The sequence below is a fragment of the Palaemon carinicauda genome, chromosome 15 (genome assembly GCF_036898095.1).
Source record: "Palaemon carinicauda isolate YSFRI2023 chromosome 15, ASM3689809v2, whole genome shotgun sequence".
NCBI classification, from domain to species: domain Eukaryota; kingdom Metazoa; phylum Arthropoda; class Malacostraca; order Decapoda; family Palaemonidae; genus Palaemon; species Palaemon carinicauda.
Genome location: NC_090739.1, coordinates 63,596,722 through 63,624,246, shown reverse-complemented (window position 1 = coordinate 63,624,246; position 27,525 = coordinate 63,596,722). Strand labels below are relative to the sequence as shown.

Here is a 27,525-nt window from a genome sequence, read left to right as displayed (position 1 = left end):
ATATATATATATATATATATTATATATGATATATATATATATATATATATTTATACATATATAATATATATATATATATATATATATATATATATATATATATATATACATATATATAATATATATATCATTTATATATCATATATATATATATATATATATATATATATATATATATATATATATCTACATATATATATATATATATATATATATATATATATATATATATATATATATATACATATTATATATATATATATATATATATATATATATATATATATATATATATATATATATATATATATATATATATATATATATATATATATTATATATATATATATATATATATATATATATATATATATATATATATATATATATATATATATATATATATATATATATATATACATATTTATACATATATATATACATATTTATACATATATATATATCATATATATACATATATATATCATATATATACATATATATATCATATATATACATATATATATCATATATATATATATATATATATATATATATATATATATATATATATATATATTATATCATAAATCTGTAAAAGCTTGTAAATATTAATTCCTTCCTTAATCAGCTACATTAGATTGTTCCGAGTTCTGACATTAGTCTTCTAAGAGTTTCATTTGTGGCTCGATGCTGTAAAACATTCATAAAAAACTAAATGAGTTTTACAGGCCTTGAGGACATTCAGACAGAGAGAGAGAGAGAGAGAGAGAGAGAGAGAGAGAGAGAGAGAGAGAGAGAGTTAATATAAATTAGTAATTAACCACCATATGAATTAGTTTTTAGACATTCATGCATATCAAAATAAATTTCTGCTTGATATTACAATGTTTCCAATAAAAATGATTGTAATATGCTTCCAAAAACTCATCGGTATTTTTAAAATGCTAGATTGACTGCTAAAAACTTTCATTAGTCTTTAGATATTCATAGATCGCAACATTTTGTAATACATAAGGATACTTTACTGTAAAATATTTCCCCAATTCATTCAGATTCAAAAGGATGTGCTATCTCAGTCTTTGGATTGTAAGACTAACCTTTTTTCATCAAATTTTTTACATTCCTTTTTGAATGAGGTTTGCTGTTTCATCGCCTTTATTCGTGGGCAAGAGCAGTTAGCATTGACTTTTAAATTAAAATTCTAAATGTATACAGTTAAATCTCAGCTGCATTGCTAATTGCAAGAACTTTAATTTGATTGAGAATTACAGAGGCCTTATGGCAAAATTGGATATAGTTATCACAAAGTATAAATAATGGGATTATTTAGTTGGATTTAATTGCTGATCCAAGTAATGGATGATTTTGAAATAAAAAAAAAACTAATTAACGAGTTTTTGTCGGATTTAATAAGGATCCTTATACAAACATTTGTCCGGCTCGAAGTTATACTACTTAGTTACTGTAGATCATAATGTTCTGCAATCCTCCACATACCTCAAATATGCTCAATACGAAAGTGCTTAGTAGGATAATTGGCCTGTTTGTGAAAATCCACCATAATCATGAAGTCTCTCTCTGATTGCTTGTCTGACTGAGACTGCGGTCTTGAACTGAATGGCGTTTGAAGGACAAACTCGTTCAGGGCCGAGAGGTCTAGACTTCTGCCTGAAAGGTGATGTTAATCGCTGATTACCGGGCAAGCACGACAAACTTACAAGTGACCGTACTCTGCTTGAAAGACACTTGCCGTCCATGAGGCACTCTCTATGCTGGTACCTGCATCTCAGGCATCTTCTCAACAGAGGTATCGCGGGAGCGAGCATCCCCAGGGGGTCATTGTATTGTACACGGCTAGCAGCTCTACCTCCTTTTTCTTGCTGCCCTTTTCCATGAAAAGATTGTTTGAAAGAGCTGTTCTTCCTGGTAATGCCCAGCCTAAAAGGATCGTGGAAATTCCCATGTGCCAGTCTCTTCAAGGCTGAAACTTTTGGCAATATTGGTGACAAAAGGGAGGGGCAGGAATCTATGACCTTCAGATAAAAGATGTTGCTCACTTCCACCCATTTCTTAGTAACTGCATCAAAATAGTCCGCTGGGGACAAGGATGGGGTTTGAGTAGGACTTCCAGTTGGCTCACTGGTCGGTTGAGTTATGGTCCAAGAACTCTACCGCCAGATAAGATGATGTCTTTGAAAACCTGCTTAGTCGAGGTTCGAGAGATCTTCGGTGTTGGTCAGGGAGCCGACAGGAGGTTTGAAGGGTCACCTTCGCTCGACTCTCCCTTCCCGAGGTAACTCTGATGAAGAATAACAGGTTGTGCTGCCAACTGCTGGAGCTAAAGGCAGGGGAGAAGATAGATGTTCTAGAGTGAAGTAATCTTGACAAATTGCCATCCATAGAGGGATCCCTTCGAGATTTGCGACCTAACCCTTCGTAGTAAACCAGCTACCAGCTTAGACCAAGGAATCATTAACCTGAGTCTAGGGCCTAGAAGTGCAGTAGAGTAAGCTTAAGGTTGTACTTGCCCTTCGGGAGAGGAATAGGAAGGTCCACCGAGGCCATTGGCAATGCAAGAGTAGGACAAAACCTGAAGCAAGGGTGAATTCAGCACACCCTGCGCTGTGAAAGGAGTTTCAGGGCTGATGAGTGCATGCAGTGCACCTAGTAGTCAGAATTTGCATTGTTTAGAGCAACCACTCCCCCGGCTAAGGCAGGTTGGATCACAGTCGTCATAGTGAGCCTTGGAAGAGGAAAGAGACCTGGAACGACTTTCCCTGGGAGTAGGAGAATAAGTTGTAGTAACAGCCTCTGAATCCTTCACTGAAAAGAGCGGCATCTTGGACTACTATCGACGCCCAATTCTTCGGGAGGGAGTTCGAATCCCCTATGACTCACCTGAGGAGGTAGGAAGCTACATCCCTCCTTCGAAGGAGTCCCTGGGACTCGATAGGGCTCTTCAAACAAGATTTGTCTTGATCTCTAGAAGGTGGAGAGACCTGCCTCTGCTTCAGACTCGGGTTGGGATAAGGCTGGGACTAGGCTGAGCCTTTCCCATATGTAGTTTGGAATGCCCTGACCTGGCAGCTCCTGTTTCTAGGAGTTCTAGTACCTGGAAATGTGTGCAACTATGTGCGAGAAGGGGCTGGTACTGGCTGGGGGACGGTCCTGGAGCACTAGGCCTAGATGCAGGCTAGGGAAAGAATGGAAGGATCACAGATGTATTCTCTTGCCTACGAACAAAGGGAGCCCTAGGGTTACCTGTAGACAACCTTGTCGTCAAAAGCACAATAACATAGTTCATCGGGCTGATCCAATGAAGCTACAGCCACCACTGGATATAAATTGGGTGAATAACACTGCTTTGACAATATCGCAAATCTGTGCAGAGTTGGGATCCCAAGGGGTAGCTGTATGGGAGTGTGCTGAAGGCTCATGCATGTATTCTCATCGTGTGCAACAAGAAAGATGTAAGAGGACTACTATAGGAGGCGTGACCTACGGATGCTTACGCCACCTCTGAAAAACTTGCAAAAGATCTAGACTAAGATCCTTCCAAGGAAGGTCTTGGACCAAACAGCGAGAATTCGAATTCCGTCACTAGGTTTTTCTGATAGACAGGCGAGAGATCAGTACTCGAGTGCGGGCTGGCCCGAGACTGTGGTACAGGTGCCAAGTGGTAGCATGAGCATGGAAGGGTGTTACTGTGCTACTGCTTGATGAGGTTAGGTTTAGGGGAAGGGATATGAGTTGGTAAAAAGACATCCCAGCCTTAGTGAGGCAACTCCGGTACCTATTCTACAATCGGCAGGCAAGTTTCTCTTTTCTGTAGATGAAGAATAAGGAACCCATTGGGTTAAAAGGGGGGGGGGGGTTGTTGAAGGCGCTCTCCCTCTCCCTCCAAAGAGTAAGGGAGCATGCTCCCTTTGTTGGGCAGGCTTAGCCCTTGAGAATACAACCTGCAGAACCTTTGTATGAGGAACAGCGAAGAGGCTGGGGGCACAGGGCTGGAGAGAAGGGAAATCCTTTTCTCGACACAGGAAGTGGATGGGCTAGGCAGACCCAGATAGGAGAGAGGCTCCTGCTGTACGCCATGCTTCACTTTCTCCCGAAGCCAATCTTTCGCGGGGGAACCCAAAAGTCCCATGAAGGTTATAGCTCATTTAGAGCATTAATGGAAGATTTCTCATGGGAGGAAGGCATCATTACTTCTCAGGGAAACAATGGGGTATCCCAGACCCGAAAATCATGCGGGAGAAAAGGCACATCCTTTATACCTTTTTGTGTCCTCCAGAGGAAACCGAATGAGCAGAGATAGGAGGGAGTGGGTTACCGCTGAAGAAATAAAGTCTGAGAATTCCTTCCGACTACTAGTTTCATCTTCGGTGGAACCGTTCCCACTGGGAGGATGGGCACTCATTACAAGGAGATTCCTAGGCTAATGAGGATCAGTCCCAAAGGCAGAAGGACGGCCAATCGTGCCTGGACAGAGCTGCAAGCCACTTTCTCAGAAAACAGTGCAGTTATCCTCAAATTTATGGAAGAAAAAGTTTGAAATAAAAAATTGATATCCAAACGAGTATGCAGCCGGTTGCAAGTTTTCTCCCATATTACCCTGCTGATTCTGGATGGTTGGATGCCACCTTGCTCAGTTTTTTTTTTTTTTTAGCCTGAACACTAGCTTAAGGTGATCAATCTCCTAATAAAAGGAAGAGGTTTTGTATTTGTGTCGGAACAACGGGCATTAGAAGCAATGTTCCATATTTATTTTGCTGAGGTTGTGGAATTTGATTTGAAGGGAAGGTAAATGGAAACTATTAATTTTAAATTGCTTAAGAGCAGCATTGGCAAGGGTTGGGTCACTGTGTTGTAGCACAGTCTTTAAAAGATCATACATTTGATCAGTTCCTAAACAGCTCCTCCACCCAAGATAAAAAAAAAACAGGCAATTGAAGATTTCAATTAATATGGTAGACATTTGAGGAACCCATCCTTTTTTTCATGGGAAATTGTAAGGTTCTACTCATGTCATGAATGAAGTCTAACTTTTACCACCAGTTATTTCCTTCAGAGTGATAAAACACAGAGTTTATTTAATAATTATGCACAAATGTCTACCTAGTTTAATGGTTTAAGAAATTGTACATCCAATGAAAGACCATCCTCAGAAAAAAAAAAAAAAAAAAAAAAAGTTTTAAGTTATTTCAATGTATAAAGAAACTCAAACATACCTCTAGTTCCTTTATCATAAATGTGTAAAGACAAACATCAAATTAGATTGGCTAGAAAAATTGCAAATATATTTTTATATTTTAATTAGTCATCTTTATTGCTCAACAATAGACCTCCAGAAAATTAAGCTTTCTTCCGTGATGGACCCAATTTCTAATTTCAAGTGATTCTACCTTGGCACACTGACAATCACAAATTTCTCATTACCAAATACTTCTCTTCTAATTTCCATAATTCAATGTTTAAAAAAAAAAGGTCCGAAAGATAAAAAAAAAACAAAGCAATAGAATCTCCAATTGCCAATGTGCCAATTCAGGACTACTTTACCAATACTTTGAAATATATATTCTTCATACAAGGCTATTTACATTAAAAAAGAAATCAACAGGACTAATATTTCTCTACGAACTACACAATCGCAAGGATAGCTCAACATTTACAATATTAGCACATATACACAGAAGTGACATTTTAAACAAGTTAGTGCACTTGAATATTCAACATTTTTGATAAACAAGAGGAAAAAAGCTCATCCTCAGTGGTGACATCATAACAAACATAAATATAAATATATCCAAACCTTTTGAGGACTTGCATAAAATCTTTAATGAACAGCCACTTTCATCCTAATAACTTTTTTATGAAACTAATTTTAACAGCCATCCACCTACATTTTCAAGTTAGACTAATCCTTTTGTGTTACACTAATTTCTTTCAAACACTAAGTTTCAAATGCAGTCTCAAGACCATTACATTAAATACAATATTTTGAAAGCATTTTGTTTTGAGCATCTTATTTTTAATCCTTGAGAAGCTCAAAGTGAACAAGACCGAGACGGTTCTGTCGGTCATGTTTGATGTTCTTAGCCCAGGCACGGCATTCAACATTGATGAGAACGTTAGCTGAAAATCAAATTAAAAAATGAATTTAGTACTTGATATGTAAATTTTGTGAACATTTTCAAACTTACTCAGTAGAACTACAGAATTTGAATAATAAAACTATTTCTACGCTCTCCAACTGTTCACATTGCTTCTTATCCAGAAACTCGTTTAATCAACATTTACTGCCAAAATTTATCATTTTGTTTCCTTTTAAGATACATGACCCCAGTAAAGTAATGAGACAATCTGTTGGTTAATGGTAAGTTAGAGCTTCCCATTTTTCCATTTTTAAGTCTTAAGAATTCTGCTTTCACTTGACATCACAAGAACATCAGGTGAGTGTAGAAAATAAAAAATGTCAATTTTTTCTTCTATGAACCTGCCCTGATGTTCAAGTTGCTTACTCCTGCACTCTGGTGAAAGTAACTGCTAGACTCATAAAAGTCCAAAAGATTACTAATAGGGGACCACATTGCTTTTCTAATGATATTTGAAATACCCTGTATCAAAAAGGAAATCTTAATTTTATTAAAAAAATCTAGTGAAAGTTTACCAGTTTGATCCTACTACATAAGTCATCTTTCCCACCTGACTATAGTCTGATTACCGATGGTCTATCCTCACAAGGATAAATATATCCATTATAAATACTTTAAAGTAGTCGTCTTATCCAAGATGCTCGAGTACCAAATTAAGCATTGATATATCTATACCCTATGAAAGTTGAGATTAGAAATTATTAAAGAACACTGTAAAAGAAAATTCTTTACCTAAAAACACCCCTTATAGTTGTAACAATATGAACCTAGGTAGCTCTAGTAATTGATACAATCTTAGATGTTCATAAAATATAGCAAACTATTGATTTTGAAACAATCATAGTGGCCTATATGTTACATTAATTTGAGGACAATCTAGAGGGTTAAGAAGTCCATGGTTTGAGAATGATATCGGAAGTCCTCAGGTGATTAAATGTGGAGTGGATGTGTTTGGGTGACCTACCTTTCAAATGGTTTGTCTGAACTGAATTAGTGTGAAAACCTAATCGGGTAATTTATCATTCCGAACAAGGCTGTTAACCCTTTTACCCCCAAGCTATTTGGAGCTTTCCAACCCATAACCCCAAGGCATTTTTTTTTTCAAGCACATTTTGCAATATTTTTCAAATTGCTTTAACAGCCTTAATTTTCGTCATAGAGAGGTCAGGTTGGTCCCACTATTTTTGGAAAATGCCTAAAGTTTCTCAAAGTTATCAAAAAAAAAAAAAAAACAAAAAAAAAAAAATTAAATAGCAGTTTTTTTGCAGGGACGTACCAGTACGTCCATGGGGATAATGGGATGAGTTTTGTGAAACGTACCAGTACAGTACGTCCATTGGAGGTAAAAGGGTTAAGTGACATGAACCTGAACTGTTACACACCTGCTACATCATGGCGAGTGCATCAATGATATGAAACACCATATCCCAAATTAAAATCATATTGTTCAAGGGTGCTTACTTTACCAGATAGTTTGTGATACGAGGATCAGTGCAAAAGTAAAAAAGGAGTTTGATTTTTAAACTCATAGTTAGACCAACCATGCTCTATGGGGCAGACTTGGCCAATAAAGAAAGAACAAGAAAGAAGAATGAAAGTGGCCGAAATGAGAATGCCGAGGAGGAACAGTCAAAGTATTAAGAGGTTTCAAAGAAAGCTCAGGGAAGAACTGAAATAGTTTGGTCATGTCATGAGAAGATAAACACTTATGGGAAAGGGTTATAAATATGAAGGAGGGCAGAAAGAGGGAAAGGCCAAAGTTCAGGTGGAAAAATAAATTATTGAGTAACATGAAGGAATTGTCTAAGAGAACAAGATGTACAGGACAGAGGAAGATGGAGAAGGCCGACTAGAAACAGCAACCCCACATAGAAATGGGAAAGCAGAGGGCAAAGACGACTTAAGGGCGAGGGATACGGGGATCCAGCTACCAACTGTCTTCTGCCTCATATCTAGTTGTCATATAGAGTGAGAGAATGTGGAAATGCAAGGGTTAGCTGCAGGACCAAAATAATTCAAGAATTCGAGATTTACAAGAGGAACTCTACTCTGTAAAGCGCAGAATGTCGCAAAGAACATTCGGACTCGAACCTCTACTGAAGGAACACTAGGCAATTAGACTATGAAATCCAACTAGGGAAGTTGAGCAACCTAGCAGGAGAGCCAGTTGCCAAGCACAAGAGAATGCTCACTGGCCTTTCAAGTAAAAAGTTAAAACTTGAAAAGGATCATCACTAACTTGGCTGGTAAGAGTGTGTTGGTGTCAGATTTTTATCAACTCGCAAAACACAACTGTTCGATCTATAATTCCTGTAAACTAAATATTACTTTTATTTTCCTCACCTGTTATGAGAAATTAACAGCAATCTTTCTGTTTACATTGTAGAAGTTTTACTGATGCACAGTGTATACTCTCCTGTTCCATGAAAATTAACATGAAACATTTCCTGATAAGAACCCTGATATTTTTACTACTCGCAACAATTATTTAAAACCCAGGGCTTTATGTGCAGAAATGCTAACCAATTTAGAAGGTAAGCCAACTTAAAACACAAACATTTAATGTATCACTATCTAGAAGGTTGACTTCTTGACAAAGCCACTACAAAAGAAAAACTCCTAACATGCTACTTACCATTAACTGCTACAAATGTCTCATAACTTTACTTGGGTCATGTATTTTTTTTTTTTAAACAAAATGGGGATTTTTTTTTTAAAATAAAATTTTTGGGGGTAAACGATAATGAAACGAGCCTCAAGAGAAGAAGCAATATGAATATCAGAGGTGGTTCATAGAAATAATTATCATTATGGTATACAAAAAGGAAATCATCATCAACTTACATTGTGGCTGGTCGAACTGGACAGCCACAATTGGAGGAAGGTATCCAGGAGTGTTTCTGAAGGGGAAGTAGTAAGCTGGGAACCCTTGCCATGGAGAGTATTTAAGGGGTCCAATATATTCCTCATCAGCTGGATTTTCACCTTTGCATGAAACCCAGATCATCTGAAATATTGAAGGAAAATTAAATAACATTAATGTGAAACAATATAAGCAGATAATAACAACATCAAATATGTTATGGTTCAGTCTTTAATTACTGCAATTCAATGATGGCAGCTAAGAACAATTGCATGTTACTTTCACCGAGAATTTCCACACAATTTTGTTGTAACACCAAACCTGTTCACAGTCCTTGAAAGGAAAATATAGGATATACTTCAAGGTTCCCAACTGGAACTATGTATGAAGCATGATAAAGTTTTAAATTTTCATCTATTTATTCAACATCTTTTACCTGTTAAGCGTCCCCCCTGGACCAGGTTGTCGCTAACGTACCGTCACGCTTTTTTTGCCCTGAGCGGTCATTTCACTAATGATAATTTTTCAAAGTTAATATAATTTCTTTATGCTTATAATTCATATTTATAGTCAAAAGTAGGGATATTAATTAAATGGTGGAATAAAAAAAACAATTAATACTACTATTATTTCATTTAAAAAGTCTACATAATACTGAATATTCTAATGGGTTCTTTTTATCTTCAATCATAAATCTTACGCCAGGACCAGCAATAAAAGCAAAGGGACAAGTCTTCCCCCCCCCTCTCTCTCTTTTTCTCCATATCGTTTCCTGTATAGTTTTCAAATATGTTCCGTCATTCATTTGTACATTATTTATCCACTTTATTCTCTCTCTCTCTCGGCATTTCCTTTCCTATATAGTTTTGTGACATCTCGTTGTCCAGTCATTCGGCAATGAGAAGTCCTTTTTTTCGCTCTCAGCATCGAAAGAAAACTGTTTCTTCAATATCCTCATCACTGGAGGATTCAGAACTAGTGTTCTCATTATCAAACAGGTTATCATTATCAAATTCCTCAACAAGAATATAATTTATTTCATCTAAAGAAATAACCTTCACCTTTAGACCGCTCATTGTAAAAGGAACCTCAAACAACCTTATCCGCACAAACGCCCGAAGCGCACTGAAAGGAAACCAATTTTCTAACATCAAGCTACCTTCAGAAAAATAGTTGCCAGACATCATTCAAGGTTCTATTTACAGCCCCCATATGCTGAGAGGGTTGCCAAGTGGTGATCCTATACTTACTATACGAGTAAACGTATTATCACGAGACTGACGACTTGATAAAGGCAGTTAAAGTCATGAACGGAATATGCAGTTGAAGGCGGTACCGAGTAGATCGTGGTGAACGATTTATCATGTGGGTGACGCTTAACAGGTTAATAAGTAACAACTATAGCAGAGGTTAGCAAGAGGATAGCAAGGTTGGTAGCGTCGCGGACTTCTATTGCAGAGGTCCCGAGTTCGGTCCCCGCCAGGGACGCGAATACCGTGAGACCTTCTACCGGGGGGTACTCCCAGGGTGGTGCCTGGGGGGGAGGTTAGAAGGGACTAGTGATAGTTCCTGCTGGCTAAAGGTCGCCCGAGGAGAAAGATGTAAATCGTCTCAGTGGAGACCTAAAACCCGCAACTTTAACTTTTAACCACACACTAGAACTTGTATAAGAATAAAAAATACATGGATCGAAAGATTCATACAAGGATATGAATATTCAGCCATGTGAGGCATAGTTGCCTACATCAGTGAATGTCTTCAAAATAGAATGAAAATTATACACACGCATACCAAGGCACGTCCCCCAATTTTGGGGGGTAGCCGAAATCAAACAAATGAAACAAAAAAGGGGACGTCTCCTCTCTATGTTCCTCCCAGCCTGACAAGGGACTCAACCGAGTTCGGCTGGTACTGCTAGGGTGGCACAGCCCACCCTCCCACATTATCCACCACCGATGAAGCTTCACAAATCAGACTCCCCTAATGCTGCTACCTTCGAGGTCATCCAAGGCACCACCTTCCCTTCTCGTACATCTCATAACCTTACTCTTACCCACATTAACTCTCAACTTCCTTCTCTCACACTACCTTCCAAATTCTGTCACTAATCGGCCAAGCTTCTCTTCCGCGTCTGCAACCAGCACAGTATCTTCCGCAAACAACAACTAATTTACCTCCCATTCATGGTCATTCTCGTCTACCAGTTTCAATCCTCGTCCAAGCACTCAAGCATTCACCTCTCTCACCACTCCAACATACAAATTAAACAACCACGGTGACATCACACATCCCTGTCTCAGTCCCACTCTCACCGGAAACCAATCGCTCGCTTCATTTCCTATCCTAACACATGCTTTACTACCTTTGTAGAAACTTTTCACTGCTTGCAACAACCTTCCACCAACTCCATATAACCTCATCACATTCCACATTGCTTCCCTATCAAATCTATCATACGCTTGTAATCCTGGTAAATTATGCTCCTGGTAACTCCAGAAACAAACCGCACTGTACCTTGGGCATGACACCATTGCTATCATCGATACGTTGTTGGATGTGTTGCTTCAAGCTCTCTGGCATCTCCTCTGGCAGTTCATCTATGGTTTCATAGACTTCTGGGATCCAGTTGATCATCTGTGGTGAGGATATTTTGATGAGCAATATTAAATATATAACAATTTTTGGTTAAAATAAAAAGTTTATTATTGTTGCATTCCACACCAATAATTTCAGAAAACACTATTGTTAGTTGGTGCACACACATTCTCTCGATACAGCATTTTCCATTGCAGAGTTTGGACACTACCAAGTCTTAATTTAAAAATTTTTATATGAATAATTTTTTTTTTGTTACATTCCACACAGAAGGCAATTAATTTATAAAATTTTATTGTTAGTCTGCACCCACACTGGTTACACCATTTTCAATGGCAATTCCGACACTACCAAGAGTTACGTTAATGAATACCTCTCAGGAGTTACATAATGAACTTTTTAAGCTATTCTACTTTTATTTTTCTTTAAAATTGCAACCAAAAGTAAACCAATAATATGTAAAAAAATAACACGGCACCCAGAGTTATATAAAAAGTTATGCCACACAAAATTGATTTACCAAGGTTAATTCTACACATTTTAAATACCAAAGTTTGGATCAATTCATAACCTTTGCATTCACATACTGCGCGTTAACCAGTTTCCAGCCACACATTCTGTAGAAAAAAATATAAAACTACGGGTACACTAATTTTCAATTTTTTAATTGTATACAATACCAAAAAAATACTTCAACCATCTACAGCACTTGAATAAAAATTCATGGAAAGGAAAGCCTGAGAAAAATTTCTAGGCAAAAACTATTTCCCGTAATGTATATTCCAACACACACTGCCATGACCATATTGCAGAATGTTCTTCCCATCCAAGTAGTTGAAAATTGGAACACAAACTTTGTGCAAATACTTTCTGTTGAGCAGGTTTATTTGAGTTGCACTTCATGGTTTGTAAGTTGCTCGTTAACCTAAAGTTACGGTATCTTTTTATTTATAAATTAATTTTCCACTTCTTTTCTGCAGTATTACTTTTCCTTGTAGCATTTAGCTTTTCCAACTAGTTGCACAGGTCTGCTAGTAATAATAATTTTTATATGTAATTCTTTAAATGTAGGAATTGTACTTTAATATAAATACTGTAGTACTACGTTGGACCCTTCCCTGGTTACAGCCCATTTCTTCCTTTGCCTACACAACATAAAATACTTTCCCCTATTCTTTATATGTTCTCTTCTTTCCTCATATGCCTGACAACACCATGATAACTAGGGTTGTAGCTTAGCTCATAACATTAATAAATGTTAAAGTTGAAATTCACTCAAGTCTGGAAACATGAGCACTAAAAATGTTATGTGGTTTCCTGATGAAAGGGAATGAACTGTACAGAATATGGGCAAAAAGTTAAAATCTTAAGTTTATCACTATATAAAAGACTAAATCCTCAGGTGCATGTAGCATTTCATTCCCATTTTCTTCACATCAATAAAACACAATGCCATCCATGTAAATATAAAGCCAAGAATTACAGCTATGAAAAAAGGAAAGAAACAAAGACTTTACCATTGCTATTAAAAAATAAAATAAAAAAGCTAGTGATTAAATATAATACATACCCTATTCAACTTGAGAATAATGCAAGGGGACTCCCTGTTATAGCCCCACTTTTCAGCCTTTGTGCACTTGTCTTCAAGCCAGGTGTCCTCAAACTTGCAGACCTCATCATCTCCTGGGAGGACGTCTTCACGGCATTCTTTTATGTGCTGTCCAGACAAAGAGCCATCGGCGCCTTCGTACGCTGTTGAAGTAGAACAGATATTGCATTTGGCCCATGATTTATTATCAGTAGTAAGGCACAGGTGATAACAATCCCATCCATGGATATCAATCAGACTATATTTGGTTTCAGAAAAAAAAAAAAAAAAAAAAAAAAAAAAAAAAAAAAAGATTGGGTCATGAAAATCAAACTTACGTTTAATGAAGTCGTTGAGGGCTTCAACCCAATGCACAATATCGTCATTGTCTCCATTCTTGTACCAAATAAGAGTTGACTCGATGTTTTCTGCTCTTGGCAGAGGTCTGAAGCCCATAGCTGTAACCAAAAAATATAGAGGATAAAAAGGCATTAAGAGATACAAAAGAATTCTGGGTATAAACAATGCAAACTTAAGTTTTTGAATGAGAATTTTTGAAATTTCAAAACTAGTACAATACGATACCATAATTTTGTCAGTTCCACCATTTTCCATGGAACATTTTTAGTTATGATTTCCAACTAATCTTTTTCAATTAAAAGTTTCAATGAAGAACATTTATTAAATTTATGCTTAACATTAAATAACTTGTGCATTTCACCACAGAACAATTTCAACTATTGCAAACTGTTCCTATTGCACTGACTAAGATCTTTGATCAAAAAAGCAAAATTGCAAGTTTTAAAAATTAAATTTCTTGACAATATGCTTACCGGGGTTCCTGAGAAGAGAGCTACCATCACCTGGTGTGTACTTTGGCATATGGTTAGTATCAATGGTCTGGTAGAAGACTGTCAACATGACAGCAAAGAAGCCTGCCAGGCACGCATAAAAGATTACATAGAACACTCCAATTTTGCCTGTAAAGAAGAGAAAAAAATCATTTCATTAATCTGACAAAGAAATTACAGATATTCCAACAATCATGAATGATACATAAATAAAACTTGATATTCTATATTTCTATGAAAAAATAATTGCTTTAATTTGCCATTATCAATGTACATATTAAAGCTTGCTTAGAAAAAATTTATGCAGTATTTCCTCAGTGATCTTAATAAAATCTTCGAAAATTCTCACTCAGTACACAACTGCATATGAAAATACTTTCTCACATATTTGTATATTTAGTACATACTATTGTATATAAATACACAAAGGAATAAACTTTTATCCTGCAGTGTATCAAAACTCTCTACTGTAACATCATAATTAACGAATAGGCAATAAATGCTTTATAAATAAGCCAACATGAAAACCCATCACTAAAGGCTCACAGAAAAAACACACTTTTGAATAAAGCTCTATGATAACAAAAACTCAAACAAAACGAGTACTGTAGTCACAGACAGCGCAACAATTGCCGAGATAATAATGAATGGTACAAAATGCCAATTAACTTTATTCATGTGGGCTGTCCTCTCGCCTATTCACATCCTCCTAATGGCAAGACGAGAAGAATTAAACAAAGGGGGGAGGGGGGGGGGGTTTGACTTGAAAAAGAAAAAAAATTGATCTAATCAACTATACAGTACTTGTGATAATTTTTGGAGATTTTGAATTCTCATCTGAGAGAGAGAGAGAGAGAGAGAGAGAGAGAGAGAGAGAGAGAGAGAGAGAGAGAGAGAGAGAGAGAGAGAGAGAGAGAGAGAGAGAGAGAATCACGTACACATATTTACTGTAATCTATACTGCAGGTTGTTGAGGGATAATTTAATTAGAAAAAAAAATTTGAGCCAAAAAATTAATAAAGTAAATTACAATAATAAAAAATAAAGAATGTCCTGTAATGCACAATACAAGTTTGTTGGGAGGAGGAAAATGCATAGGATGTTGTGACACAAAGAATCTTGCATATTATACATGGAAAAAGAAACTCTGGAAGAGTGAGGAGAGAACTAACTTGCCCAGATTATTTCAAACAAGGCACACTAATAGCCAATAGAAGAGACACTACCAATCAGAGCACTATGATCAGCAAAATGGCTGCTGATTGGCTGTCAGACCACAGGATCCCTCAAGAAAAACTGCAGTATTCAGTATCCCACACTGCCCAGTTTGCTTCTACTGCTTTAGTCTGAGATGTCATTCTGCATTTTTGGGGGGGGGGGGTAGCATTTTTACCTGAAATTTCTAATTACCTTCAAACCTTACGATGGAAGAAAATAAAAACTTTTTGTACCCTCTAAAATTTAGGGCAGTGAACTCTAGCATCTCACTACAGTATAGCGAAGTAGAAATTCCTTGACATGGTAAGGGAAAAGCTACTTAAATCGTAAGGACGGAGTTTATGTATTTTTCAATGGCGAGGGGTCCGATTTTATTTTCTTTCAACTTGTGTAGGACGTGTCTACAGTAAAAGTAGGTTTTAACTTATAAAATCTTTAAGAGTGTATAACAGGTTCACAAATGCTGAAATCTTATAAAAAATAGATACAGTAAAAAAAAAATGAAAAATACCAGACTTCTGTAAATACTTCAGTTTTTGTCAGTTATTGCAGGGAAGTCTAAAAAGTAACTGCTACAATAACATTGATGAATGTAATTCCAGCCCTAGTTTCAGTCACTAAATTTTTATGTTGCCATCAAGATATGGGTATGTTATTCATTAAATACTTTTAAGAGTCCCTTCCGAACTTTCAATCTACAGTGTATGATTACCTGTGGGACACCACTAGTAGCCTACCTGTACCATCTCTCTCTCAAGTGTATTTGATTTTCTTTGTTTTGGCTGGGTTTAATTACAATTAAGATATAAATCTTTTTTGGCACGTTTAACCTTGAGGTTACATATGGCCATTCAAAATATACTATTTCCTGCAAGGTAAAGAAAGCTCCACTAGTTTTTCAAAACGCTAAGAGCAAAATCTGACCGAAGGCCGCCCGTTTCCAAGGTTAGGTCTCAATTAAAAAAAAATTCCTGGCGGTGATGTCACAGAAAAGATACTGCGCTATGTAACACACACATACAGTACATATATATATATATATATATATATATATATAATCTTTCCTGTCATGCTCTGGGGTAGAGAGTAGTTAAACCATAGTCAGAGGGGGTACCCCAAAGAGATACACTCGGAAACCACAATCTCCCACAAATTGACGAACCAGCAGGTTGTAGGTAAGAAAGGGGGAAAGTTTGTGCGTGTGCATATCTAAATATTTTGACGGCTCGGGTACACTAGCAACAGTATAAAAAGCCTAAGAAGACAGTTGCTAGATACTGTACCAATAGTATATTTTGGGGGATGAAATAGAAAGGTACAGTAATATAATATACTGATTGGTTCCTCCACAGCAGGATATTACAATGTCAGATGTTTACCCATTTTCAGTATTTAAATAGGGGGGGGGGGAACTATCCAGGGTAAAAGAGACTCTTAAACTATGGTACGCAGCTCTTCTAGTAAGGAGGACACCACTCCAAAATCAAACCATTGTTCTCTAGTCTTGGGTAATGCCAAAGCCTCTGTACCATGGTCTTCCAGTCTTGGGTTAGAGTTCTTTTGCTTGAGGGTTCACTCGGGCACACTGTTCTATATAGTTTCTCTTCCTCTTGTTAAAGTTTTTAAAATTTATAATTATTCTAATGTTGTTAATGTTCTTAAAATATTTTATTTTTCCTCGTTTTCTATCTTCACCGTTTTATTTTCCCTGTTGGGGCCCCTGGGCTTATAGCATCCTTCTTTTCCAACTAGGGTTGTAGCTTAGCATTTAATAATAATAATAATAATAATAATAATAATAATAATAATAAATCTCAAATCATAACTTTCATCTTAACAGTGACCCAACAGTTCACTAGCAATCCCATATGTAGCTCACTTTGGCATGATTTTTCATTAAATCTAATATAACTACTTCAAATTCAAGCAACGGTCTTTTGCTACAAATGATGAGGGAAATGACAAAATCTTTGTTCTCTTTACACAAAAGTAGAACTGTCACTAGTTTATAAGGCTTCCCTAATAGTAGCGAGGTCTCATTACAAACCAACACCTTCCTTGGCTTAGAGGAAAACTAATCAAACCCTTTGGTGTTCATGTACAATATAGACAGTGATAAAAATAATTCCCGTTACTGTTTCCAGGTGTTTATAATAATTTCAAACTACGGGCCACAATCACGGAATATTAAAGGCTAAAATAGTCACATCAACTATAATGTATTACACTATAAAAGGATAAAGCAGTCACACTGCAGAAGTATAAAAATATACACACAAAAGAAATCAGTCACACTGCAGACAGTATAAAAATATACACACAAAAGAAATAAAATTCTCTAAAATTATTAGTCATCTAATAGACCCGTCAATACTTTCAACAACGCCTACTAGATTAGATTCCGCCAATGAAAATATACTGAAATATCTAGCTTTCCGTAAAAACAAACACGTTAAAGCTACCTTTACCTATATAATAAACTGAAGGAGGTGACACTCATTACAGTGTAGCCAATCTAAGTCAGCGAGGTAATAAAAATTGTGATAAAACATGGATGATCAAATTCTGTATTGGTATTGCATACATGACCATATTAGGATAAAACATTTGAATGAGAAAAAAAAACGCTCTATGGAACCATTTACGAGAGAGAGAGAGAGAGAGAGAGAGAGAGAGAGAGAGAAGCATGCGAATAAAGCTTAGTAATAAATAGTATGTCCATCTCTGGAGTAACATATCCCCAATAACGGAACCAATATACTTTAAAAGAAATATCAAACCGGTGAAGTCAATGTACTGGCCTGTTTTTAAAAGTATGATAATATCACCAATAAAATATTGTGCGTAAAATCTAAAAAGAAATGTTTCCCTTCAAACAAAATTCAAATAGAATATTCAAACATACTGAAAAAAAATCTTTAAAGGATTCCCACATCAGTTTCCAATGCAGCTGTGCAATACTGCGATTGGCTGACACAGACGTGACACAACTTCTAAGCCGTGGCCAATCGGAACAGCGCCTTTGTGTGTGACGTCATGGAATCTAAGGAACTGACAGGAAATCAACCAATAGGGAACCCGAGAGGGGAGAGACTCGAGCTTGGAAGAAGCGGTGTAGACCCGCGCGCACAGACACGAGTAGTAAGTTCTATTACATCTGTAAAACGGGGGAGGGGAGCCGGCAACCCACCTAGCAGCCTAACACTTCCGAATAACAGGAAAATTATCTATGCGACAACCGACAACTTTCATAGTAACATGAGTGAAAAGACATTACCAAGACTACTAACTTATTATGAGAGAGAGAGAGAGAGAGAGAGAGAGAGAGAGAGAGAGAGAGAGTATAAAAGTTCTATATGTTTATCAGAGCCACTCAGTTATAAAAAAAAACTTAAAACAAATAAGAGGCTGGCAACCAATGTAACCCAGAACCTTAAATTTATATAAACTTGAGCAAACTCAAATATATGGGAACACGGCAACTGAATTAACTTCTTGGCATTCTAGAAGCCGTGAAAGGTTGTAAAACTGTGCCGACTCCAAACACGCAAAATAAAATATGATCCAAGCTTATAATCAATGTCATCCGGCCACCTCAAGCCACATATAATGAGAAAGTACTGAAGAAAACTGCGACAGCCCTTACGTACAAGATACTCAAGATCCAATCAAACAAATATATTTGAGTAAATACCCCCAAAACAAGTTCTAAATTCAGTGGCCTTGAGAACAACGGATAAGATCAGCAGATAAGGAGAAGTGATACGATTGTAGAACAAGCTTTCCTCCTCAGTAAGGAAAGCCGGAGAATTCTTATGAAACTGGTAAATCCAGTTTCAAACAGTCGTTATAAAAGTTCACTCGCCTTCCTATAAACATTGAATAAATCTGCTTCCTATAAAAATAAGCTGGCTCTTTAGGAAAAGCAAAACCACACTAGCTTCAACATTAACGCTTCGAGAAATTCGTCTAGGCATTCAACTTGCAAGCCAAAATACCTACTGTGTAATGACAACATTCCGTCATTCGCAATACAATCAAATGCTACAAAATCAGCACCACAAGCAAAATTCGGTCCCTGCAATCAATAGTGCAGCTATTAGGAAAACGTCTCCTATGCATCAGAGTACAGCCAGTTATGTAACAATCTGATGAAAAACGGCGTTTCGGTTACGCAATGCTTGAGGGGGAGGGGGCTCCTTAGAGAAAAACTTGTAATTGACTTAGCATATATATATATATATATATATATGTGTGTGTGTGTGTGTGATTTGTTATACCCTATTTCAAAACGCAATGCTGGAGTCTACAATTAACAGTATGGTAGGACCTCAAATCTTGCAGTGATAATTTCTGTTAATTAATTGGTAACCGGAATCTACTAGTAAAAACACACAAAACGGTATGCACTACAATAGGAAAAACAATCTTCCAGAGAACCACATACAAGAGACACCTTACGAAGCCTAAAAAAATCGTGAGGAAAAGTTACACATGATTTTATATTATTGAAACATATATACTGTATATATGTCTATTGTAGGTACTAGAGCTTAACAATATATGGTCCCAAGATTATACAATAAGCTCCCACTAAACACCCGAAAGACTTAAGATATTAAGGCTGTCGAGAGGGAACTGTAGGCTTTGTTTTTTAAGTGGTTTGATGATGTGTTATTGACAGTAAACGAGCCATATAAGGTGTGAAGTGCTGAATGCTTTCAAATGTATACGATAAAATGAATTACGAAATGCCGTGTAAAGAGTAGTGTTCCCTACAGCATAGGACCAGAATAAGTAGCCTTAAGCAAAATTAAAACTACGAAAAGGAGTGAAGATAAGGCCCTTGCGATTACGGGGCTTCTCTGAGAGAGAGAGAGAGAGAGAGAGAGAGAGAGAGAGAGAGAGACCTTCCAAATGTCGTTTTATCGATCACCAAAAGTTCCCAACGAGACGCCACCACGAGGAACAGCAGTCTAGAAGTTTCAGAGAGAGAGAGAGAGAGAGAGAGAGAGAGAGAGAGAGAGAGAGAGTGTTCGCTTTTGCAAAAAATAAAAATGCCTTCAAATGCATAGTCACCCAGTAAAAATTCCCAGCCACTTAATATTCTGGTCAGCTACTTACTTGTCTTGCCATTGAAAGTGAACATCCCTAACCCTCGTTGAATATTGATTAGCAACTTTTCCTTTTTTCGTACCAAAACCAGTGACTAACAGCTTTGTTTTTACCGGTCTACTTGGATAGTTAAAAAGTTTTACCTTCCCGAAGGCGTTATAGGACCTTTCAGTACCTTTGTTCCAATCAAAATTCATAGGGATTTTCAGTATTGTAGAGCAGTTTTGATGTAAAAAAATCTTTTACAAGATCAAATGCTATTACGACAGCCGAAATTCATCTAAAAAATATATAAATACCGCATTGCACTATGGAAAAACGTTGACGCCAAGCATGCTGCAAGCGTGCGCGCACGCACACAGAGAGAGAGAGAGAGAGAGAGAGAGAGAGAGAGAGAGAGAGAATCCAGACCTTTAATATTAGTTCTATCGAATAATACCTACAAATATATCTGGTTTCTTTAAAAAAAATAACAAATGACTGGCTTCTAATCAACATGTTACTGATAACGTACAGTACACGTAATTATTTCGTCTTTTAAATATTTGCATTATTCCATGTGCTGTATTATTCGTATTCTCTATACATTACTCATAAAAAAATCAATAATATTACATAATTACCAAACCAAGCAATAAAACTATGAAACTTCAGATTTTAAATATCTAATCTCATCTGGGTTGTGAAAAAAAAAAAAAAACTTGCGTTCAGCTTTTAACTGCAGATGCAAGTGGTTTACGAAAATCAATGCATGCATAGATCGGCAGTATATTTTATAAACTAATGACGTTATAGTCTTCCATAGTCTACATAGTGTGCGTGTTACTGGATTGGGCATGAACACCACATTTTGTGCATGTTTATGTCCCATCACTAAAAAATAAAATAAATACATTGTGACCTTTCTGAAATCTAATATTATTAAACGCATTTTCACACAAGTTTACTTCTGTGTCAGAACATATATTTTGGATATAAACTGAAAATAACTTTCCAATATAATAAAAATATGCAATTTGAAAGGTCTATCATAAATGACTATGTGAAAATACATGTTAAAATGACAAGTCCATATCAACAGAAATAAAAAAAATGGTTTATATTGCTCAACTTACATTGATAAAAAAATAGTTATAATATTCCTACCATTCGGCATTTATATCAACAAAAATCCTAGTTATGCCAGAGAGAGAGAGAGAGAGAGAGAGAGAGAGAGAGAGAGAAGGGGCTTGAAGCCCCCTGCCGCCATGAGACAGACCAGACGAAGGTGAGGGAGAGTGGCGCAAGCAAAAGAGGGAGAGGTTATAGTTCCAGCCATCGATCTCCACCAAAGCCAGCGCCACCAACACTGCGGCACGCAAGTCTCCGAATACATTTTAGTGAGAGAACTGGGGAAGGGGGTGGGGGTGGGATGGGGAAGGGGTGGGGAAGGGAAGGATTGTTTGGCATTTTGCCAGCAAATTAACTATATTCTGTTTTCCTCCCTGTTGTCGCATCGTATGAGGTCAAGGCCGGGGGAGATTATTAAAACAAACAGCCACTAACAGATCTATACTCCTGTTTAAAGGTAACTTAATCTTTGCTCTACAAATGACTACAAAACAAAAGTAAAAAAATATATGATATTAATAAATAAAAACTCCAAACAATCATGCTTGATTTGTACATCACAGCTTTATTAAAGAAAAAAACTTTCATTAGATCAAAAATTCCTCACCAAGAGAAGATAAAATCCCAAGGACCCACCATTAGATGAAAAGACAAAAATCTTAATTTGGGAAACTGGTCACGATTTTACCCACATGGCATGACCGGGTACCTACAACAAATTGCTGTGATATGTATATATTCATTATATTTAAAATATTTAATTAGTTGAATGACTAACTTTCGCGTTGATGAGTAAATCAAAATCTTTAGATAAAAAGACCACTCGCATAACCAAGGCAAGATAATGAAAACCAACACACAAACACCCTGAAACAGCTATCAGAACAGGCCTAGGGAACTGCTCTCATATCTTAGATAGGCCGCTTCATAAATTACGGTCAAAAAGGTTTCGTCTGCTACACAATTCCACACAAAAAGTTCAGTATCCTACAAAATATGTCTCGAACAAAGTGGTATTCTTGATGTTCAAAATCCTTAATCATGAGAGTAGAAGCATGTGCCCACGCATGAAGAGTGAAATAATTACGATTATTAATACTAGCCAGGCTACAACCGTAGTAGAAAACCAGGATGCTATGGGCCCAAGGATTCCAAACAAGGATACTAGCCTATAGTGTGGTAAGAAAATAAGAGAACTAACAAATGAACTATAAATGAGAAATAGAAAATAATGCATACATGCACGCACACATATATAAAATTATATAATTAACAATAGGGGAAATAAACATATATAATCTATTAAGATCAGTAACATTATATAATCAACATATGGTAAATATATATATATAATCTATTAAGATCAATAACAAATGTTAAATAGATATCATCCATAAACTATGAAATGAAACGAACATATTTAACTTAAAAATCCTTTGCAACACAGTTCTGAACATATGAAGTTCCACTGATTAAACCACTAAACAGGAAAGATCAATCCACAATTTTGTCAAAACAGGAATGAAACTTTTAGATTAGAATTATATGCAGTATTATTGATTGACCCTTTTGATGGGGAACAAGGGGTGCCAGAATAAACTGCAGATCTATATTACTACGTTCTGGGTGGTACCGTTTATGCAAATAACTGAACAACAGTGTTTGAGATCATTATCCAGCTAAAGGATACAAATTTAACAAACAGCAAGTTTTCGTCAACAAATTAGGTCAGCAGTTTAAGACAGGTACTGGAAACTTGGTTGAATAAAATAATGAAAAAAACTATTCAGGATAGACTGATCACCAAAATTTCTTAAATTTTTCTCTACATGGAAATTACTAGCGTTAATGAAAATGAAACCAACCGGTTGTGATACTAAAAATTAAATTAGAAATCAAGATTTACATACCTAGAATTTTAAATGAGTTTTATATGGCTAGAGACAATGTACTTACTACTTTATAATGTCCTATCTTAAATCAAGAAAACTATACTTCATAAGAGGGAATAGATATATGGAATCAGAGGACAACACAAGCGAGGGGACCTTCAAGGTCATTCAGCGCTTGTACTAAAGAAAACCGTTATAAGATTCCGTTTAAAAAGAAAACTTCCCCGGAAAGTCTGTACAAAATAAAAAAGTCTGTACAAAATAAAAGTTTACTAAAGATCATCATTAAGGGTATGAGCTACTATAGCGAGTAAACAAGAAACATGGACCGATATTCATATTAGGGACAGCAGTGAAAATTCATAAGGTGAAAACTGTATTAGAAGAATATGTAGACTAAATTTATCGCAAGACTAGGAGGAAATGAAGATTGCACAAATTTGTTGATATGGTGAGAAAATAACTTAAAATATGGGGTGCCGATAGGGAAGACCCAAATGACGCTTTCTCGATAGGAAAAAAGACCAAACTCCATTGCGACGATAGCATCTTCAACAGCAACTCTGCACATCCTGTGTCTGGAATACACCTGCAGCGTCCTTCCCTCCCCACAAACATCCAACGCCAGAATCAAACCCCACCTTCCCCCAAAAAATAACGACCCGTACACAATCACCTGTCTCCCCCACCTTCCTCATTCCCCCCTCTTATCCTATCCCAATCACGAGCAACGTTTTCAACTGTCACTTAAGAGGCTTGTAGAGGCTAGGGAGCCTTAGGTCAAGCCATTATTGTTTTGTAAAGGGCTGTCTGCGAACACATGCAAGATCTTAGGTCATAGATTTTAAGATCTCTTAAGCTTAGTTCGAGTCAGGCAGAGAAAACTGGATACTGAATTAACCTCAGCATGAGAAAATCAAAATTGTCAAAAGTATTTAGATTATATTATTAGTCAAGAGGTTTCTAATGCATATTAATTTTGTGTATAAATTGTTTAAACATGAAACTTACAGCTACATAAAAAAGGAATAGAGTTTAAAAAGTCCAGCAGCTACCATATCACCATAAAAAGCCACTTTTTGTCCAAAGTATTATGTTAGCACGAGAGAGTATGTGTATCCTTCCCAAGCTATCGAGAACACAAGAGGCATGATTACTTCATGACTTTACAAGCAAGCATCATCATCTACACCACACGTCCATTTCCCCTTTAAAGAAACTGAATGCATCATCACAACTCCTATTACTCCGAAATGTAACCCAGGGAGAGGGGAAACAATTTCATAGACTAACTCTCCACACACTTCCATGCTGAATAGTAATGCCACGACCTAATACTGAAACTATGCATAAGCTTAAGCTTTCAAAGGGTAGAACTTCGATTTCCTTTAAGCTATTCCCTCCGATAATGTGAAACCAAAATTTGGAAATACAGGCTAAACAGACTATTATGGAGAGAGAGAGAGAGAGAGAGAGAGAGAGAGAGAGAGAGAGAGAGAGAGAGCGCAATTGTATGCGACCAAAAAGACTCAGCTGTGACCATTACTTAAAATTACTGCAGTGGGTGAAGGAACTTAAGTGGTTATGAAAACGTCACTCGCAATACTACGGTATGTGTACAAAAACTACACTAGATATTTGGTTCTTTACTTTCGTATGTTTATCAATTACGGTTTAAATGTAAAAACCACTCTCCCTCTAGATACAATGTAATTACAGTAATTTTATATATATATATAATTTTTCTTACATAGCTTTAAAATAATGTAAAAACATTTAAAATTCTTTGAACTAGAGCGTAACGATGCCAGTGTCCTGTTACAGCTCAGAAATCCCTCAAAGAGGATTGGTAGAGAGAAAGGGTGTGGCTTTCTGTGTCACTGTTCGCAGTACTTTTCCCATTGTATTAAATAAAAAAAGGAATTAACTAGCTATACAAACTTCCATTACAAGATCAAATTAATACGTTAGATGAAAACTTACAAAGCCTAAATTCGGGTTAGAAACTACTGGGAAGAAATGAGGTAACATGAATTGTATTTGAGAAATAAATAAACTATGCATTTATTATGCAAATTTTACTAATACTGGATCTTGAGTAAGATTATTTTGCAAGACTATCAACATTCAAGCCAGGAATTCTTAGAGTCTGCTCCGAATATTTGCGGTATGTTCATGCTAAAGTTTTAACTTAAAAGCTTCGACAGTGGAATATTTGGATGTCTGATGCATTGACCGAATGCAACCAGATGCTAAATCAAGGAGCGGTCTATAGTAAAGATATTATAGAAAAATAAACTATTTCCAACACAACTTGACTTCCAACCTTAACGCATCGAGCCATAACAACATTGTGGCAGACGAAAAAGTGGCACAGATATTGATCAACCGAGGCATGACATCGTGAAGTTAGACGAGAACTATGAGACCACGCCTCAGGAAGCCGGCATTTCCCCAAAACCAAACAACAAAATTTAGCCTCATGATTTTAATACACACATTATGTATATATATATATATATATATATATGTATATATGTATATATATATATATATATATATATAAAATCCCTTTCTTGGCCTATACAGAGTATACTCTGGTGTTTCATATTATGGTTCCTCTCCTTGCCTTCATGGGCGAGGTTGTAAGGTCCACGCCCTTATTCTTGGCCACGGCAGATGTTGATAACCCTTTGCAGCTGGGTAGACTTGTGAGCGGTAGTCTGGTATTATTACTCGGTCCCAGACATCGTCTAGTTGTGGCAAGGAAAGTGGCATGTCATTTTGGTGTTGCAAGCATTGCATACGATGTAATTGGGTAGTTGCAAGTGTTGCGTGCAATGATGTGATGGTCAAGAAGAAAAATGTATAATGTATACATATCACAGATGCATAAGCTTAACATTCCAGCTCTTGCATGTAGTGTACATACGCTCAACATTAGGAACACTTGAAACAACAAGGACATGAAACTATACTACCAACTACTGTAGACTAAAAATAACTATAAGGCGACTAAGTGAAAAGGATGAATGGACTAAATTAAATCGTAGAACTCAAAACACACTTCTAATTGTTGTGTTCTTACTGCCAAGTACTGTACATTATCAAATTTAATCAAGGAACCAATATGGATGAACGAAATGGGTCTTTCTGCCCATCGTAGCACCGGAGTTGAACCGCCATTCTTACAATTTAGTAAGCAAGAGTACTACAGATCATAGCATGAGGCATCAAGAAAATGGTGTCGAGAAACTTTAATTTGCATATTACAAGTACTATATATAAATTTCAAATACCACGTTTTCAAATATCGAATCCCCCCTACTTTGAAATTGCACAGTCCAGATAAGTTAAATGTTAGTTTTTTTTATTGATTCAGAGACATACATTCGAATCCTGTCTCGGGTAAATGCACTTACGATTTTCCCTTTGAGAGAGAATTCCCCAGACTGAATTCTATATTAACCTTAAAACACCATTTGGGGCTTACAATTTGAAAGTACCAGTTACATGCATTAGTGGAAAAAAAACACGCAAATATATATACAAACACACGATCATCACACAACTGAAACTAAAAACAATCCAACTACATCGCATACGCTGCTTGCGACACCCAAAGTGACAGTCAGTTCCCTAGACAACAAACCCAGTTGATTCCTCCCTCAACAGAGATGGCAAGACAAGATGAAAATAATCTGCTTGATAAAGACTACAATGAGGAGGCACTTCCTTGAAACAATTGCGTAACCTAGTCATCATGCAATAAAACTCTCACTCAATGCTGGCATCTAGGATCACTCTCTCCTTGTGGCTGATTCTTGGTTAAAAATCAAATGTTTGAATCATCTGAAGAAATGCTCATCAGAACGTCAGCCAGGGAAGCAAAACACTCCACCCCACCCCCCTCCCCTTGGATGCCAAACAAGTGATAACCACCCCAGACTGGGATCGATTTACCGACATGCGAATGCTAGGCGAACGTGTTACCTCTTTACTAGCCAGCTTCAACTCTAGCCTACGAATAAGGGTCGAAGAATATATAAATTTTGAATATTATTATTTTCGTTCTTCACCAATCAAACGGCAGCACTGCTACTCCAAAACGTCTCAGATATTAATACAGCTCTTTA

The 27,525-nt window shown here is 36.6% G+C and overlaps 1 protein-coding gene across 5 annotated transcripts in view; it reads right to left on the bottom strand.

The window, feature by feature from the left end:
* Positions 1 to 5,301: 5,301 nt before the first annotated feature.
* LOC137654643 (sodium/potassium-transporting ATPase subunit beta-like) overlaps positions 5,302 to 27,525 on the bottom strand; it is a 100,486-nt gene continuing 78,262 nt past the window's right edge. For all 5 annotated transcript variants that reach the window (XM_068388454.1, XM_068388450.1, XM_068388451.1 and 2 more), the window contains exons 2-7: positions 14,038 to 14,184; positions 13,543 to 13,662; positions 13,187 to 13,368; positions 11,536 to 11,655; positions 9,003 to 9,165; positions 5,302 to 6,138 (exon numbers count right to left, since the gene is read on the bottom strand). In XM_068388454.1, coding sequence (XP_068244555.1) covers positions 6,035 to 6,138; positions 9,003 to 9,165; positions 11,536 to 11,655; positions 13,187 to 13,368; positions 13,543 to 13,662; positions 14,038 to 14,184 — 836 coding nt within the window. In that variant the 3' untranslated portion in view covers positions 5,302 to 6,034. The remainder of the gene's footprint in view (positions 6,139 to 9,002; positions 9,166 to 11,535; positions 11,656 to 13,186; positions 13,369 to 13,542; positions 13,663 to 14,037; positions 14,185 to 27,525) is intronic.